At 40.1% G+C, this 19,635-nt stretch overlaps 2 protein-coding genes across 3 annotated transcripts; both read left to right on the forward strand.

Moving 5' to 3' along the window:
* The first annotated feature begins 706 nt into the window (after positions 1 to 706).
* Positions 707 to 8,328, forward strand: gdpd3a (glycerophosphodiester phosphodiesterase domain containing 3a). Of its 2 annotated transcripts, none has more exons than XM_027285268.1 (10): positions 707 to 1,116; positions 2,539 to 2,581; positions 3,801 to 3,972; positions 4,328 to 4,373; positions 4,507 to 4,625; positions 4,925 to 5,014; positions 5,134 to 5,267; positions 5,382 to 5,441; positions 5,651 to 5,702; positions 7,675 to 8,328. In XM_027285268.1, the coding sequence occupies exons 1-10, from the start codon at positions 978 to 980 to the stop codon at positions 7,792 to 7,794; spliced, it is 975 nt and encodes a 324-aa protein (XP_027141069.1). In that variant the 5' UTR covers positions 707 to 977; the 3' UTR covers positions 7,795 to 8,328. The 2 variants fall into 2 exon arrangements, with proteins under 2 accessions (XP_027141069.1, XP_010742347.3); XM_010744045.3 differs by having other exon boundaries at positions 3,801 to 3,936.
* A 3,288-nt stretch (positions 8,329 to 11,616) lies between these two features.
* Positions 11,617 to 16,988, forward strand: ypel3 (yippee-like 3). The gene is made up of 5 exons (XM_019263653.2): positions 11,617 to 12,003; positions 14,042 to 14,160; positions 14,360 to 14,403; positions 15,316 to 15,424; positions 15,800 to 16,988. The coding sequence occupies exons 2-5, from the start codon at positions 14,044 to 14,046 to the stop codon at positions 15,887 to 15,889; spliced, it is 360 nt and encodes a 119-aa protein (XP_019119198.1). The 5' UTR covers positions 11,617 to 12,003; positions 14,042 to 14,043; the 3' UTR covers positions 15,890 to 16,988.
* Positions 16,989 to 19,635: the final 2,647 nt, after the last annotated feature.

Consider the following 19,635-nt stretch of genomic DNA (forward strand, 5'->3'; position numbering starts at 1 on the left):
TAAGACTATAAAAACTGAAAAGTTTAAACAAAACGTGGTAAAAATGCTGGAAAGTCTCACTGTTAATATGACGAATGGATTTCTCTAGACTTGCTGTAACATTTCACAGTCGGCTCGGCTTGTCGCACCTTTGTTTGTCACATTCCAGCTTTGCTATTGAAGCTGAACAATGCAGTACTACACTGTGCTGACTTTGAACTTCATGTATAGCAAGCATACACGCCTGTAAGCATGTGATTCTTTTCATATTTCTGGCCTTGTAGGTCAGAGTTTACTCTGCATGCCTTTGTCAAATATACACAGGCTGTGAATCCTGCTGCACACCCAGGGATGTGTTTGTCTTTTCCCCTGCACAGGCATCAGCTACATGAAACTTTAAATCTGGGAAGTAGAACAACTTATTTTGTGAGTTATTGATGATGAAATGACGTAGTGTCACGAATGTGCTGCATCATAAAATACCCACGGTGGGCTTCATAACAAAATAAATCTTAGAAATGTGTTGGCAAACATGTGTTGTACATGTATGGCACACGTACACAAAGCCAAAGCTTAACAAAAGCAGTGTGAAGTTAATGAAATAGTATCGCCACAGGCTGGGGAGAGGCCAGAGAGGGAGGGGGGAGACAGGGAGAGGGAGAGAGCTGAGGTGAGCTCTGGGTTATGAGTCGGTGCTTCATTAACAGATTTTTACAGCTCTGAAGACTTCAGGTGCCCTGGAGAATTTCTTCAGTCGTTCCAGTCAGTCCAGTTTTTTTCTTATCTTCAGAGGAAGACAGAGAGCTGATTGTGTTTGGTTAAGCTTTTAGATCACAGAAACACAAAAGAGGATTGTTGTAGATTTTTCATTAAGAGATAAAATACCTTTTTCGCTGAACAAGGACACACATTGTTTGGCTCACCGTTCCTGCAGCAGTGGTGGTACCTCGATTTTTACAGCTCTGAAGGAGACTCACAGGACGTATTTGAAGGGAAGGATGAGCAGCTTTCTGTACTTCATCCTCCCAGCTCTGGGTGGATACACCCTCACCTCGCTGTACCTGCTGAAGAACCCACTCATTCTCCACAAGAGGAAACGTACAGCCTTTTACAGCACACACATCTCGCACAGAGGAGGTAAGGGGGCAACTGCCTGGAGGGAGGGTGTACCATGATGTCCTGATCAGGGAGGATGATCGCTATCTAAGTACAGAAAAGTTGCCGTGTTGTCTGAAACATGAATGAAATGATCTACAAGAACCTTTACAACTTAAATTCATGAATGCAAGACAAGATTTAATGTTCGAAATTAATTGTTTGTTGTTTTTTTTTGCAAATTTAACACCTGCAGCACGTTCAAAGAAAAGTTGGTACAGTTGTGAAATGCACAAATTTTGCAACACCTGTTTGGATCGTTCCACAGGTAAACAGGTTCATTGGTGACGGGTCATTTACAAGGAAAAAGGCGAGGTTCACCACTTTGCACTACAGTTTAGGGACAACGTTTCTCAATGAACAGTTGCAAGAACTTTAGGGAGATCACTGAACCTATCCATAATATGAAAAGATTCAGAGAATCCAGACAAATCTCTCCATGAAATCAGCAAAGACACTAAGTGCCCGTGACCTTTGACCCCTCAGGCAGCACTGTGTTAGAAACCGTCATGCTTGTGTAAAGGATGTTACTACATGGGCTCGAGGCTCAGTTTGTCGCTGCATCTGCAAATACAAGTTAAGACTATGCAAAGAGAAAAACATATAAACAATATTCAGAAATGCCGCAGACTTCTCTAGACCCGAGCTCATCTGAGATGAACTGGCGAAAAGTGGAGAAGTGTGTTGTGACATAATTTATATTTCAAACTTCCAAACTGAGAAGAGAGAAGAGAGAAAGGACCATCCAAAATGGTCTCAGTGCAAAGTTCAAAATCCAGCATCTGTGACAATTTATCGCTGAATGGAGAGTGTATCCCTGATGTCACTCACTCACTGTTTATTTCTGCTGTGAAGTTGGACATTTTAACATAGGGACTTCAACTGACTCACTTCACAGCCACAGAGGCTGCTACTTTGGATAATATTGGGGTGTGTTAGTGCCCATGGAACGATGAGTAACTTGCACATTTGTGAAGGCTCTAAACGACATTCTGCACGTTATAACAGCGTGGCAAACATTTTATTTTATGACTTTTTTTTCTCTGTACTGTTGTTAATCTGCAACAAACAGCTCAGATGTAGATATAGATAAAGTCAACAAACACTAAAGGAAGCATGTTGAAGGATGAAGGCAGATATCTGATTGCTAACATCATTTGCTGCAGCGAAGAGTGACTCAGCGTGCCTCTGGCTTTTGAAACATCTGGTAAAATCTTTAATAATATGGTTGCACTGAGGAACTTGTTTCCTCCTCACTCACCTACAGTAGAAACAGCGATATAAAAATATCAGAAAAGGGAGTTAGCTGTGAGTAAATTTTGTCCAAATGTAGCTTTATTTCCTGTTTGTTTGGGTTTTTTTTGCTTCTCTGTTTCAATCATCAACCCTCTTGTTTGTTACCAGGATGTGGAGAGAGGATAGAAAGCACGATGGAGGCGTTCACTCAGTAAGTACCAGACTCGGAAAGATGAGCAACAGCTCATCAACCTCTCAATGGATAATTCCTCTTTCAGAATAACAAGGATCATTTAAAAATGATGAAAAATGACCTGAATTGTTGCATTTTTGCAAGTTTTATGATGCAATATACACAGACACGTATGACAGTTGTACCGAAAACTGTATTCAACCTAAAGGGTCGGGACAAGAGGCTGCTCAAGATACACAGATAAATAAGTTTAAAAGTGTTTATGAAGATTAAAACAGGGTCAGCTTTAAAATGTATCTACCCTGTTTATTAGCCACACTGGACACATGCATCAAGACTCAGATACTAATACTGTTTTTCTTACTACTACTACTAATAATAATTAGTAATAATAATAATTAGTAATAATAATAATTAGCTAGTGGTTTCCAGATACGTGTGTCTGCGAGAGAGGCAAAAGATGAAGCTTCTTGGGAGAGGGACAGCTAAGATGGCGGCATTACTAGGTCAGAGCCCACGCATGTAGAATTTAGTTTCACAACATGAATTTTTATCAGAACACGATCAAGAAAATATGATTACAGAGCAAAAGTCTGACTAGTCGGTGACATCTGTGAGGTTTTTAGTCAGGATGTATGAACACACGACAGCTTCAAAATGATTAAAATATGTATATATGTATTTAAATATGTATATAAACAACAAAGAATTCTTTACAAAAACATTTCTAGGAAACTCTGAGCTCTTTACAGGACAAACTCCAGAGATGTTGATATGTTGACGGGGAGGTAGAGCAGTCGGTTTGTTTGAAAGCTTCTTTTACACAGTGAGCAGGATGCCGTGGTCCGCTGGGACTAATGAGGGAAAATGTACTTTTCAGAGAGCCTGAGCATCATCCAATGTACTCTGATCTCTCTTTAATAAGTCAGAAAACTGAGTGATTATCCAGCATCATAACATGTTTCACAGTATATACGATAAAAGAGCGATTAAGTCTGCATGTCTTGAGCTCAACAGCAGGATATTTGGAAATCTACCTTTAGCAGCAAGGGGCTGTCCTTTCTGTTTTATTAGTTATGATACATAACATCAGGATTAGACATTTTAGTTTCTTGTACCGCATTTTAAATGATTGGTTCTTGTTGTCTCACCATTAGGACAGCAGAAGTGAACACAATCTCTCACGTAACAAGTGCACATATCCTCATTTTCTTGTCCTTCCTCCGTCTGTCTGCAGTGCAGTGGAGCAGGGCACGCAGATGATCGAGCTGGACTGTCACTTGACTCAGGACGGACACGTGGTGGTCTCCCACGATGAGAATCTGCTGAGGCAAACCGGCCACGACGTCAGCATCTCCTCACTCAAGCTGCAGGTGGGAGGACAAAGGTCACAAGGTCGTGCTGAGACGGTAACTCCAACCTCAGCCGAATAAGTGCTTACATTTCAGTGGCCGTTTAGTCAGCTGCTCCAAAGTGCAAAATAGCTCCATGCAAAGCCAGATATTCACTTTAAACTCACGTCTCACATAATAACAGTATAAAGAATGGACAGCGTATACGTGACGTCACCCACAAGTTTCTTGAGAGCCGTAATGAAGCTCAGTGTGATGGTCCTGCTTCTCCTGCCTCCTGGCTTATCTAAAAATCGACAAAGACGTGGATCATCCTCATCAGGATGGATGCTTTGATTTGTTTTTCCTGGTAATCACAATCAATATTCTAATAATTCGTAAATAATACAACTTTTCACTCCTCCCTTCTCAGGATTTGCCTCTGTACAAGGAGAGACTGGAGGTGACATTTTACGCAGGTGAATTCCTCCACTCATCGTCTGATTCATCATTAACAAAAAGCCTTTTATTGAAGAAGTAGGTCAATACGAGTGTGTGTACATGAGTGTGTCTGTGTGGTGAAAGCTTTGTTTTCACGCCTCTCTCCTTCAGGTCGCTACAGCAGCGGTGCAGACAGGAAGTTCGCTCTGCTGGAGGATCTGTTCAGGAAGTTTCCTGAGATGCCTGTCAGCATCGAAATCAAAGAGAACAACAAGCAGCTGATAGAAAAGGTACAAAACACTTAAAAACTACAACTCTTAGCAGTTTTAGAACAACTCTCTAATGTTTAAAACATGGAATAATGTTCAAATCAGTGGGTGTATTAGATCCTCATGCTGTTCTCACAATAAAACCTTCACTAACCATCAAACTGTGATATAATATTTTATGACACTTACTCCTCAGGTATGATTTATCTACGGCCCATGTTTTACACTAATGTTCCTGTTTGTAACAGCGCCAGTATTCACAATGTAATGCTTGACTGTGTTTGTCTTGATTCATATGAACCTTTCTTGTCCGGTTGTAGGTGTCTGACTTGGTGAGACGCTATGACAGGGAGGGGATCACCGTCTGGGCCACTGTGAACTCAAGTATCATGAAGGAATGTCACACAACGGTACATGAACCACCTGGGGGAGACAAAGCTATCAGTTCACAGACAACATGAGCTTATAATAAAGTGTTGATTGAAACGTGAAGTTAAACTATACAAACTGTCTCTCTGCTTCCTCGTAGAACGGCTCAATGCCCTTTAGTTTCACTGTGAACCGAGGCGTGCTGCTTCTGCTGCTCTTCTACAGCGGCCTGCTGCCCTTTGTGCCTCTGGGAGAGAGTTTACTGCAGTTCTACCTGCCACGCATCATCAACAGGTGAGTGTGCAGGCGTGTGCATGTGTCATTACACATCATCCCTGTTGTTCCTGATAAATGTGTCACGATACAGACATGTCTGTCGCTTTTTTCTTTGTTTCTTTGTCTCTGAAGGACGTTTATCCCTGAGAAGCGCATACTGAGGAACAAGATGGTCATCTCTTTGTTAGAAAAGTGAGTGAAGTTTCCTTACAGGGAATACTTAAGACTCAAGAAAAACTTACAACTGACTGGTTGTTTCAAATGGTCAAACATGTGAAGTGATGCTTTTATGCAGAATTACATTTTGAAGTATAATTATGCAGTTTATTTGACGACAACATAAAATTCTAGATTATATTTTGTTTGTTACTAGAAACTGAATTATTCATGTTTCATTGCAGAGTAACAATGAGGAAGAGTCTGTTTAAACACCTGGCAGCCCGGGGAATTCAGGTACGAAACATTTAGCAGAATCAGGTTTATTTATAACCAACTGCTGTTTTCACATCTGAGAAACTTGTCTCGCTGTTTTGGTGTCTAACAATGAACGCTGGAAGAGAAAATAAGTGCCATCAGAGGTAAAGAATAATATTTAAATTTACAATCAGAAATATGAAAAAAACATTTTCAAATGTAAAGTAATGTTTTTAAAAATGAGGATAGGATGAGCAAAATGTTCAATAAGCTGAACGATTACAGACTCAATATGCAAACACAAACCACTGAATCAGTTTAAGATCAGTTTATTGTAAACATCAGGCCACTCAACATGCTACCCAACTCCTGATACAGACTGATTATATATATATTTTCAAGTTGGTAATTGTTGTAAATTGCAATATTACATTTGTGGGTGTGCTTTACCTCATTATTGACACTCACTGTCTAATTATATTATAATAGTAATATATTAAATGAGTAATGAGGCCACACCCAGTGACGGGAGGGAAGAAACAACCTCCACATGACACAATGTAGAGTTAATGATCCAAAACATGTGCATTAATGTAACAAGAGTCAGAAACAAGCCACTTGAACATGAGGTCAAAACACTGCTACAGCATCATCAACTGTAGGACTTAATATAACCAAAGCTCCTGATGGTTTCATGCATGTTAAACTTATTCCAGCTGAGACAAACATCCATCATGAGTATCCTGAATGCACCACCTCTGTCCTGATGTGAGTAATCTCTGCTGGGATGAGCTCACCCCCATCGTCAGACCATGAGTGGTCACCGCATAGTTTGAGCATGTGAACAATTGAAGTCATATGCCGTGGCTTTGTCAGCTGCTGAGGGCACCAGAGAATTTGAATACTTGTGAGTAATTTCTGAGGTAGTGACTAAGAAAAGCTCTTCCCCTTAGTATCCACATACAAACACAGAGGGATGAGATGTCCTACACCTGTGGAAAGTGTAGGCCATGGTGCTACATGAAACATAGCAGATAGGACTGTTGTAGATGTCCATGACAGAGGGAAGGGAGACCCCGATGGTCATTTCAGCTGCTTAAGATTGCAGGTTAAAGGTCCATGTGAGGCCCTCCTATGTCATGTGTCAATCTCCACTCGGGAGCTGTTGATATTCAGCAAGGTGCAGTCACGTTGAGCTCTCCTGAAGTCAACAATGACACCAATAAGTGAGTTGTCCTCTCTTGTCTTATCTCATTTCCACTGACTAAACCCACCACGGTTATATCATCTGCAAATGTGATGATGTGGTTTGAACTGTAAACTTCTGCACAGTCATGGGTTAACACAGTGAAAAGCAAAAGGGGCTCAGCGCATAACAACTCCTTCACATCATAAAAAATTCAGGATCTCTAAAGATTTTCAGTGTTTTTGCGTAGAAAGTTTCAGGTTTCAAGTCCAACTTTCCACTTTCAGCAGATGAGTGTGAATTCATCATTCTAGTGTCAAACTCTGCACAGTGAAGCTCAAACATTTAACTGTAGAAACAAGAAGAAAAAAAAGAAAAGGTACCTTTAAATGTGTAACCCTTCATTTTACCACAAACTGAGCATTACACATTTATTCAAAGTGACAAAATACAGAAATTAATGAAAATATTTCATGTTTTATAGGTTTATTTTCAAGAAAGTTGCACCGTTTTTCTACATTGTGGCTTAACTTGCTTGAGGTTAATTTGTCACTTGGGAGGCGTATAAAACTCCAATAACAGAAATCCAAACAGACATATGCGGTATTAAGGAGCACATTAAATATATTTATCCTCTAAATGCAGAAATCCAGAAATATAGTCAAATTTTCTGTAGTGAACTTCTGAAACATGTCATCAGTTCAAATCAGGTTTATAACTCATTCTGTTAAAATTGTGTTTTGAGCTGTTAAACATGTCCTGCAGGTCTCCAGGACCTTGAACACATCATTACTATTACTATTACTAATATATCTGTATTTGCAGGTGCACTTGTTTGTGTGCAATGAAGACGAAGACATAAAGGCAGCAATTGAAGTGGGAGCCACCGGGGTGATGACCGACTATCCGACTCTTCTGTCGAACTACCTCAGAAGTCACGACTGACCTCAAACACACAATGACAACAATTAATTACTCAGGAATGATGAAGCGAATAATGAAAGAGGATTGTGTGCAAACAGAAGAAAAGACTGTGAAACAGAAGCGAATACACAAAGTGTCTTTTCTTTAATCGTGACAAGACAAAGAGTTGTTGGTCTAATTATTAAACACCATGCATGGGAACAAAACTATCATCCAACGCTTTAATCTCAATCCTTTAATCACTGTTGATTGAATTATCTGCAAACCTTCACCCACACACTGTCTGTAAGACACAGTGCAGGGTTTTAAGAAACAATGATGTATCTAACAGCACTGAATTGATTTAACTTTATTTTTCCTGTTAGTGCAATGAGACGTACAACATGAAGATGTAATAAAATAACCAGACATACACACAATATTTTAATTTAGTACATATTTTTAGTTGTTTACATTTCATACTTTCTTTGCATGTATGAATTTTTTTTAAGTATTCATGTGGCCAGAGGAATGTGCAAGTATGTGTGAATCGAATAAATAAACAAAAGTGGTAAAAATGGAGATACATGTGTATATGTGTGCACACACACACACATATGTGCATAATATATTGAAAATATCTGCACCTCTGGTTTTGCAGGGGTTAAATGCAGCTCAGGAGGAGGTGTTTTTTCTGTCTAAATACGATAAATATGATATGATGAGTAAGAATTATCTTATCTTTAGCTTACAGCTGTGATTGCCTTGTGCCGCCTTCAGGAGGTCATTCCCAGCCTCTCACACCCTCACAATAATGATATTTATGTGGTAGAATGAAGGCAGATGATCTGAATTAATATAAATGAATAACGTAAAAAGTTAGTGACTAAACAACTCAAGACAACAACGGAGGATATGAAGAAAGAAAAAGAAAACAATACTGGTGATATGTTCTTGTCAAAGTGGTTGGGATGGATCCACATGACAATATTAGAGCAGTACATATTCTGTCTATAACTCATATTGGTAAGTTTAACGGTTTAAATGCAAGTTAAAGGTCCAGTGTGTAAGATTTAGGACGATACTAGCAGGAATTGAATCTAATTTTAACCCCTTTATAGAGAGAGTGGGTCCACTTCCCTGGAGTCCATCGTGTTGAACCCGTATTTTTCTACATTAGCCCAGAACAGACAAACTAAACACAGATCTAGATGTGGCCTTTTGTTTTTTTATGTGGATTTTGAAGCCAGAGTTTTTCCTACATGCTTGGAAAAAAAGGGTGAGGCGTGAGAGAGTATTTAGCTGTTTGCAATCTGCAACTTCACCACTAGATGCCACTAAATTCTACACACTGGACCTTTAATTGTTTTAAGCAGTGGGGTGACATTTTAGACAGTGGATTGTGTAGATTTTGATAATGTGTTCTGATCAATGAAATGGGATGGTATCTGGCAGGTAGAGTGTGTTTTGGTGGATTTTGTGGAAAAAAAGTGCTGGGATGGTCTAAGTGTTTGTTTGCAGTTGGAGTGAATATTTAACCAGCTGTACCACGTCACCTGACAACGCACTTCTCATGATAAGAGAGTGAACGTGACTTTGTTTTTACTGTGTATGGTGGTATCTTCTGACATGGCTGCTTTGAGTTAATGCTGGTCTTAAGAAATCAATTATCTGCTACAATTCAGTTTATATTCATATATTTGTATTATTTTTTGTGGTGTTAGAATCAAAAGTGTGAATAAATGACAATAAAAATGCAATTTAGTGATTCTATAAATCCATATTGGTGTATTTAATGTATCACTGTGCATCTGTGTTTTAATACTCGCTCATCTACAACATAAACTGAGGGTTTACACGCGCAGTCAGCCTCACCCGTGTCCTTGTTTTTCCCAGGCTACGGTCAAAGTCCGGCCACACTGCTGTGATAATAATCAACCACTCTGTTGGTGAAACAAAGGCTGTATTTTTCTGACCTGCTTTGACAAATAGGTTAATGGAATATAAGTGGATCAGTGCAGACTGAGGTCTTTAATACAGTAGACACAGAGAGCACAGGTTTGAATAAGTGTAGCAGCAGAGAAATGAAGCTCTTGGATCAGAAAACGATTAAAGACACCAAAGACATGTCATCAGTAATATTTATGAAATCTAGAAGGTTTGTTGTGATTAAATGGGTGTTTTTAGGGGAAAAAAAACAGCCTCACATTTCTTGGCAGAAAGCCTTTTTATGCTGGATCTTGCTGTGCTAGGGGACCACAATGCTGCTGTTGCAACACATCAATACATTGTATTCTAAGAGCTCCTCAATGCTGCTGACATCTGCTCTGAGACAACTGCCACCCTCCAAATTTAGGACAACAGGATTTGACTTGAATTGATGGTCAGGTCATGTACTGTAGCTCAGAACTGCAAGACGGATGACAGGGAAACAGGACACCATCTAATTTTAACCTCCACTCTCGCTCTGTCGACATCGTCTTGACTTCCCCCATCCACCAAATTTAGACAGCATGGTTTGACTTCAATTGATGGTCAGGTCATGTACTGTAGCCACTGACAGTATAAAGGATGGAAAGTGTATGCGTGGTGTCACTCATGGTTTCGAAGCTCAGAGTGTGGTGCCTCTGGCAAAAAACGTGGATCATCGGTGGAGCTGAGGTGGGCTGAACGACGCCTGAGGGCTCAAACAAGCCATCTGTAACAACACCAACCTGCCAATCAATCAATCAGCGCCCACGCTGTTAATTACACGTAACTTTCCTTTATGTATCCACAGAGGGAGCGGGTCCTTTTCCATGGAGTCCACTGTGTTGGACCGTCATGTGTATAGTATGAATACCGTATTTTCTGGACTATAAGCTGCTATTTTTTTCTCCACGCTTTGAACCATGCGGCTTATACAAAGATATGGCTTTTCTATAGATTTTTCTTCAGCTGCCACAGGGTTCTCTAACAGGAAGTGCAAAAACGAGACAGACAGGGGAAGTCAGTGCAAAGAAGAACACGCTAGTTTTTATTTAGCACATGCAACACAACACGCACAATGAATTATTAACAGCAAATCATTTTCACACCCTTGGAAAGCACACAAAGAAGTTCGTATGATGCAGCTTTTAAGTTAAAGGCCATCGATCTGGTTATCCAGGAAGGAAATAGAGCTGCTGCATGTAAACTTGGCGTTAATAAATCCATGGTGAGCACTTTTACTGCTGTGTTACAGGCACTGTTCGGAAACAGTACATAAATAGACAATTACGGTACAAAATCTTTCTGTGTATCCGGTAAATATCTCATTTCTCAACCTGGTTTATAGTCTGGTGCGGCTTATATATGTAATTTTTTATTTTCTATTTTTAAAACTTAGTGGGTGCGGCTTATATTCAGGTGCACTCTATAGTCCGGAAAATATGGCAGTTGGTTACAATCTGCAACCTCACCACTAGAGGCATTCAAAGCCTACACACTGGAGCTTTAATCCTTAAAATAATTTGAAGAGGTGAGTTAAATAAAAATTCAACCTCAGTACAGTTGTCCTGAATGGGGAAATTAGCTATAGAGACCAAAACTGTTTTTTGTACCAGGCTGTAAACATGTTTATCTCTGCTGTGAAGTTAGACATTTTAACATAATGTGACTCACTTCTGTAGCCAGCCTCAAGTGGACGTTTGAGGAACTGCAGTTTTTGACACTTCAACCTGAAATACCTGTGAACCTGCAGTGTGTACCTGTGACCCATTTGTAGCCAATCAGCAGCCTTCATAGCTCTGTAACTACCAGGCTTGATAGCCATAGCAAGGGGCTGGCGTGAAGTCGAACCTGATTGGTTGACCCACATTCTAAACGTCACCGGCGGGCTCCTATTGGTCGACGCGGGTTTGTTTTGCACTCCTCAGACTTCCTCCTCTGCGTGTTTTTTATAAACAAACCGCATATTTCTCCCGCCGGGGGCTCCCGCACGGTTATCCCGTCTGTTTGTCCAACATTGTCGGATTTAGTTTTAACAAAAGGTCGCGGAGGAACTTTTTTTAAAGCTGTTTTTAAAAGAAAAGAGAGAGAGAGAAAGAGAGAGAAAGAAAGAAAGAGAGAGAGCTGCTGTCTGTCTGTGTTTGGCTTTTATTGTCCGCGAGCCAGCCAGCGCGTGGTCGACTGTTGGACCTACCGACCGACACGTACCTGGGTTTTTTTTCCGCCTCTTGTCAAACACATTTGACCCGCTGTGTGAAGACTGACGAGCTCCGGGGTTGTCAGGTGAGTCGACACAGTCTCCGGGGGAGATCTTCCTGCAATGCGCCTCCGAGCTGCGGCTGCGGAGCGAGCTAGCTCCAGCTAGCCACGAAAGCTAAGCTGGTGGCTAGTCTGTGTTGTAGCTGACAGACGTGTGAGAGCATGTGTGTCTGCGTTTACAGGCAGACAGGCAGACAGACAGACAGGTGGTTATACATGTGCAAAAGCTGCAGCTTTGATTTGGGTTGACTGGATGCAGCTAATGGAGCGAGGATTGTTTGTGCAACCAGGAAGCAAGCAGCCTGATAAACTGCCCTGGTTTTAACCTCTGCCAGCTGTAGTCTCATTTATTATTATTATTATTATCTATTTATAATGATGCATGCACTGTCACATGTTACATGACAACAACAAGATACTGTGTAGATAGAATAAACTCGAGGAGGAGGAAGGATATGTACATATTGACTCTTGTGCAATAACTTTAAATGGGGATTCATGTAATATAAGTGGATCAGTGCAGACAGCAGAGAGCACAGGTTTGGATAAGTGCACCAGCAGAGAAATGAAGCTGTTGTGATGAGAAAACCAGGGCAGCAGCTACGATTAAAGACACCAAAGACAGGTCATCAGTAATATTTGGGGAATGTAGAAGGTTTGTTGGGATTAAATGGTGTTTTTAGGCAAAACAAACAAACAAACACAGCCTCATATTTCTTTAACATTCCTACATATTGACTCTTGTGCAACAACTTAAAACTTAAATAGGGGATTAAAGTAAGTATTGTAATATAACTAGATGAATCTGTGTGAAGCTGTCCTAGCCCATTCCTGCTTCAAAAATAGCTTTAAAAAATAGTTGAAATAATAATAAAAAAAAGAAAATAATGCTGTAAAATGTAGTTTCCTAAATACAAAGTCTAAGTTATGAGATACTAAGTCTGGTCTCAGTTTTTCTAGGTAGTAAGTCACGTCTTATCATTTTGATTAATGAAGACTTTGACTTCTATTCTAATCTGTTTTAATATAACTAGATTAATGTGTCCGAATCTATGTGAGCCTGTTCTAGTAAGATAGGAAAAAAAATAGACAAGATGTTGAAATGACAAAAGAAAACCATGATAAGTTATAATGCTTTGAAATGTAGTTTCATAGATACAAAGTCTGACCTTTTCAGGTAGTAAGTCACACCTTATTTTTCTTCCTGGTAGAAATTGTCTTTGTGGTTTGGAATGAATCAACCTTGTCAATAAAAAAAAATGCCAAACTTAATCTAGCTGTGTCAACAGAGAGAGAGAGAGAGAGAGATCTGTACTGTTTTTGCGTGAAAGAAAACCTAAGATGCCAAAAGGAAAACAGAACAAACCTGTTCACAAACTCAACAAACGGCACACATTAAATCACTCAATAAAGCAGCCAGAGGAAGTACACACTAACAGGAGCAGTGCGTCGAATTTAATGGTGTTAAGCAGTGTGATTGCAACACCCTCCACTCACCCTCTGTTTTCTAACGTGACGGAGAAGCTAAGGTTGCTGTGAAATACACGAAAGTCCCTGTTTAGAGCCAGTGACAAGTTTCACTCTTCTGAGCTATGATTTAAAAAATACAGCAGTGTCTGTAGATGCTACTAAAACAGACCAATAATCATTTCCAGGTGATTATAGTGCCTCAATTTGACACTGGAGCTTTTTAATATACTTATGATGTCTTATACATTAACTTAATGTACACGCACACACTTATTGGCACCCTTGCAGAAAAAGTAGTGCCATCTGGTGGACAAATATAAATATAAAAGTACAAATTTAAAGCTAGTTGTCCAAAAGGAAATCGTTCATAATGCATCATACATTTTTGTGTAGCTTTTAAGGAACTGAGACAACAATTTAAAAAAAAACACAGACACAAAAAAACATCCTCTGACAAATTTGAGCTATATTCATTCAACACAGTCAAAATGGCTTGGCGAGGATCTCTTCAAGGTTTAACCAGTGTGTCGCCTGTATGCCCGCATCACTAACTCATGCACAATGACATATTACAATCCTACTTCCTCCTCAGACATGGTGAAGCTGACAAAGGCCAAGACTTTCCAGGCTTACCTGGACTCCTGCCACCGTCGCTACAGCTGCGTGCACTGCCGCGCCCACCTGGCCAACCATGACGATCTTATCTCCAAGGTGAGAACGCTACCGTCCTTTGTTGTTCATTTCAGGTGGCTCATAAAGCATCTGAACTGGAAGAACTGGACTGACTTAAAACAATTAAGAGACTTAAATGAGTCAGCAAGTGTAAAACATTTTGGAAATATTTTGTAAAGCTGAAAAATTCTAATTAATTTGTTGTGGAAACTTTTTTTTCCCCCTCTATGTCTCGTAGTCGTTCCAAGGCAGCCAGGGCCGAGCCTACCTCTTCAACTCTGTGTAAGTATTTTGCATGGTTTGCATTGGTGCATATGTTCTCAAACTTTGTTAACTTGCTCAGATTTGGCAGCGTCCATCAAAAATAGAAAAGCTGTGTATTCTCTGCGGCACACACAGGACACCCGGTAAATTTTTGGCCGTATGACAAAATGGTCTGCTGTTGGAATGAGCCTTGGCTTGAAAATGAAAAATACAAATCTTAGTTAAAAAGGGAAACTGTAAAGGCCACTTTTCACAGGTTACCAGTCAATTCATGTGTCATGTGTTAAAGTAAGCAATACGTCCCTTCAAATCTTCCAAACACCTATCATGAAAGCAAAAGATATCATGTTTTGCTTCATATTACAGTAATTTAGTTTACCACATAATTCCATATGTGTTATGTCATAGTTTCGATCTCTTTATGTGAATCTACAATGAAAATAGGAACATGATTGAGTATGCCACAGTTTCATAATGAATATTTTTGCATATTTTTGGGTGCCCTTTACACAGACTTTAAGACCACAAGACAAAGCCAGCAAATCAAATCAAACAAACAAGTCTTTAAAAAAAAAAAAGGAAATGAATGGGAACTAGTTCATTTTGGGGGAGACAGTGTAAACTCATTTTTAAAAAGCAGATTCATACAGTTTGAACACTAAACAGAGGTGGAGAATTAAGTAGAATCAAAATGGTGAAATAAGAAATGACCCACTAAAAACAGAAACATACCCCTTCACCAGTTCCACTGTCATCTGTGGGAAATACTGTGATTTGCTCTGGAGTGAAGTTGGGTTGCGTTCAGTTCACTTTAGTCACGCTCCTCCTGGGATAGTGGGTCATAAATACAGAGTCTGTCATAGTTTAGCACTTAATCTATCACTGTGATCAGAGGCTGCTGTGTGACAACGCTGCATCTGTTTTTTTTAGGGTGAACGTCGGCTGCGGTCCTGCAGAGGAGAGGCTGCTGCTCACGGGACTTCACGCAGTAGCTGACATCTACTGTGAAAACTGTCACACCACACTGGGCTGGAAATATGTAAGTGTGTCCATCTCTGTTCACCGCTCATCGCTCCCAGGGTGCCTCTTCTTCTTCTTCTTCTTCTTCTTCTTCTCAACTTTCCCAACCTTCCCCTCCTTCAACTTCTCCTTCTCCTCAACCTCCTCCTCCTTCTTCTCAACCTCCTTTTTCTTCTTATCCTCCTTGACCATCTCCTTCTTTTTCTCCTCCTCTTTGTCCTCCTCAGAAAACTGGAGTAACACCCAGGTGATTCCTCTTTTTAGACTCCTCTGCTGTGTAGTTGTTGTCTTGTTGATGATTTAAACAGTCACAGCAGGAGAACGTGCCCATGGTCTGATTTGAGCTTTACTCTAATCTACTTTCTAATGTCTGCTCTGCACCTCCCCTCTGCAGGAGCAAGCGTTTGAGCTGAGTCAGAAGTACAAGGAGGGGAAGTTCATCATCGAGCTGTCCCACATGATAAAGGACAACGGCTGGGACTGAGAGGAAAGCCTTCACCGCTCTTCATGACTTTTTCAAAAAGTTGCATCCCTCGACATAAAAAGGGTTCCAGTGTAGCTTCCTCATCCCGCGTACGAGCCATCACTGTGCCACACTTTCACTTCGTACGGCTTTGCCAAGAATAGCATGTGATGCCTTATCTTTTACTGTTCTTCATTGTTTCCGGGCGACCACAACAACAACACATTTGTTGATATTTGCTATCCCGATTGCTAGTTGTGCTGGGACATGGACTGAATGAGTGCGGGGGGGGGGTTTGTGTGTGAACGACTGGGAGATGTTAGTCACACAGGTGTGTGTGCATGTTGGATTTTAAAGTGTTTGAGTGATGAAATCCTTATCGGCCACCACTAAAACACGCTCTGTGGGGGGCGAGAGCAGAGCAAGTCAAATAATTTGACCTTCCCACACATCGGATGAAGATATTTGGGTTTTCCTTCTAAGTTTAAGGTGCACATTTAGACAAATCTGGCCCAAACCAAGACGTTTTTAGGCCTGTTTAGTCCTGTAAGGCTCTGGGAGAGCTTACAGCAGCAGAGAGGGGCTTGTTTTTTTAGTGAAATTTGTGTTTTTTATGGTAAGATCAGAAACACTTATATATTCTGCCAAAGGCAATCAGGATGTTGAATCAGTAAAGTTAAAGCCTGCAAGTCTCCTGCAAGATTTCTTAAGTCTGGAATGTGAGTGTCTGCATGTAGGTATACATTTTAGTGTGTGCGTGTGTGTTTGTGGGTGTGAGTGAGTGAGTGTGTGTGTGTGTGTGTGTGGGTGGGTGGATGTCTTGAGCTGGATGGTGTCGTCTCGGGGTTCACGTCTAGAGTTTCCACTGCACAGCTGGGATGTCTTCACTTTTACTTCATGCTGATGAGATCTATCCTACACGTGTTTGTGTATATCCTAACACTGAGCCGCCCTCACAGATACATTTACTCGATTGTGTTAGAGCAAAAGTGTGATTAGGATTGTGTAGCATATTTATGGTGATTTTTCTTTTTTTTTTTTTTAAATATCTGCTTCTTTCATTAAAAGTGTATTATTTTAACCTAATCTTTCATTAAAATACAGTGTGTCTGTAACACATGCTTTCCTTGTGATATGTTGTTTATATAAAGTGTAATCTTGTGTGACGTCTCAGAAAGTCTGATCTCCACCACTTTCCACATCATTTAACTTCCTTTTACTGATTGATGTGGTGTTGAAACAAACTGTCAAGTTCAGTTAAGGTAATTTATAATAGCATATTGAAGTATGATAGCAGAGCTCTCTTTACTGGAAGGAAAATGTCCAACATGACGCCCTGACCGGTCAGTAAATCAGCCAGCAGATGATGATGTGAGCACTGTTAGACTGAAGATATATTTTTTTGAAATACATTTTAACTTGTACTTTATACCACCATCGTAACAGATGTTAAAAATACAGCAGCGTAGGTCAACTTTATTCTGCTACCATCACTTCACACAGGAGGCAGTTTTATTCCTAATAAAAAGATTATTTATTGAACTGAACCGGTTCCAGAACCAGAGCTGATTTGGTTGAAAAGTTGGTACTTCTGATCTCCACTTCTTTTAATATTTCCCATCTCGAGCCATGATTAATTGGTCATTTTATCTCTGTTTACTGTGTCGCAGTCATAGTTTAGCTCATCGTGTAGTATTTTAATTTGAAAATTTATAATGTTTTTGTAGTATAATGTTTTAAAATGAATCGATTTCATTAAAGAAATATATTTCTAAGATTCTTCCTTGTGCTACCAAAGTTACAAGATGCTGGAAACCCTGCTGGTTAAGGCCACCACAAACAGTAAGAAATGTATGATGTATGTTTAGGATATATAGAGTCCTCATAAGCAGTGTCAGATTTCAAAAGTCAGAGGAGACTAAATCTTTTGGGAGCAAAGTTTTGTTATGATAGTTATGTAATAGTATTTCACAACAGTCCGGGAAACCAGCCGGTGTAAAATGCTCACTGCAGAGGTGGGTGGTGTTGGTGGTAATCTTCAGCTCTCCGTTAATTATGGTCCTCCACAAAATACCTCCACTTCTTCTTCGAACCACAGATGCTAAATGCCAATGTGTTAGAAGAGCGGGGTTATGGTCAGGGTGGCCTCAGTGTGTCATCGAGCCACCATTTAGGAGCGCCCAAAAAAAACCTGGACTGAAAACTGGTGAAACACAACCTTACACGTCTATTCACATGTTTTCAGGAACTATTTTCCAACACGTTTATGTGTTTCCTTCTTGGACTTTAAGGTTTATTATAAAGCAGCAGGACTTCTCTCTGTGTGTCTTGTATAGGTAGTTTTTGGTCAATATGTTAATGTGACCTTGGACAATACACTTTTAATGAAAGCTTTATTTCTCAAATACATATTCTCCTCTTACTGTAAAGAAATGTTTATTGCATCTGGAGTAGGAACAGGTCACATGAATGAGCTCTGACCAGAACAAGTGACAGTCATGTGTGTGCTCTACATATTTTCATCTGTCTATTCTGCTCTCACTTTTCATCTGTAGTGTATAAGATTGTATCTTAAATATAGTCTTGTGACACAATTGAACTAGAAAAACGTTACACAAACTCTACATGATAATGTTGCAGCATGACAGTTTGCTTCACTTCATGGTGCATGTCATCAAGCACCGTAGGTGTTTTTTATTTAGCAGTAAACTGAATGTTTGGGGTTTGCTGTCCCGTGTTTGGGGGTATAGACCACAACATCAACCCAAACAATAATATAAGAAATGAAATGGAGGAGTTGATAAGACCTCATCTTAAGGAATTCATAAAAGCACAACTCACCAAAGGCAAATCCCTCTTATTCAAATGATGCTGAGTGTAATGAATAAATCTGCTGCAGCTGATTTAAAATCAAGATTATGGGCTAAAGGCTGCAGGAAACTCAAACCTATGAAAGAAACGAATGTAAATAAAGCCTGTAAAGTTGGAAGGCGTATTATATTGCGTTATTATATTAAGAGTGTATATGCTGCAATGATGTCCATATATTTCCTATTAAGAGTTAGTCTGTGTACCTGCGACAGCAAAATTCCCACACAGCATGTCTTAAATTATCATAACTCCTGTAGGAAAATGATCTGTTCAGGATACTTCCACAATATGTGGCTGCCTAGAAGATCTGAAATGAGGAACAGGACATAATTTGCCAGTCCAAATAAATTGTTTATTCATGCACGGCCGACGCCCTTCCTCACCGTGCAAACTGTCAGCGGTGTTGTGAAACACAGTAAACACATTTCTGGTGTAATGTTAAGGAGGATAAGTGATGAAACTTTATATGCAAACCCTTTTTATGTTCTCATCTTTCAAAGAAAGAAAATCTATGATCAACTGAGATATATGAGCGCTTTCTGAAAATGCATTTTCAATGAGTTTGATTATTAAAGGAGGGTGGCACAGTGGTGTGTCACAGCTAGGCGGCTCCTGGTTCCAACTTTGGCTGGGGCTGCAGCTGAACACCTCCAAGACCAAAGAGATGGTGGTGGAAGGACTTCAGAAGGAACAAACCACATCTCCAGCATCTATCTATCTATCATCCATCTGCAAAAATCATCCATCTGTTCGTCTCTATGTGTCTTGTGATGAACTGGCGACTTGTCCATGGTGTACCCCGCCTTAGGCTCCAGCCCCCATTGTGACCCTGATGAGGACAGGCTAGGACAATCTTTATTAAGCATCAAGGGATGCTGCTGCAGGAGAAAAGGGTT

Source organism: Larimichthys crocea, chromosome XII (genome assembly GCF_000972845.2).
Source record: "Larimichthys crocea isolate SSNF chromosome XII, L_crocea_2.0, whole genome shotgun sequence".
NCBI classification, from domain to species: Eukaryota; Metazoa; Chordata; class Actinopteri; family Sciaenidae; genus Larimichthys; species Larimichthys crocea.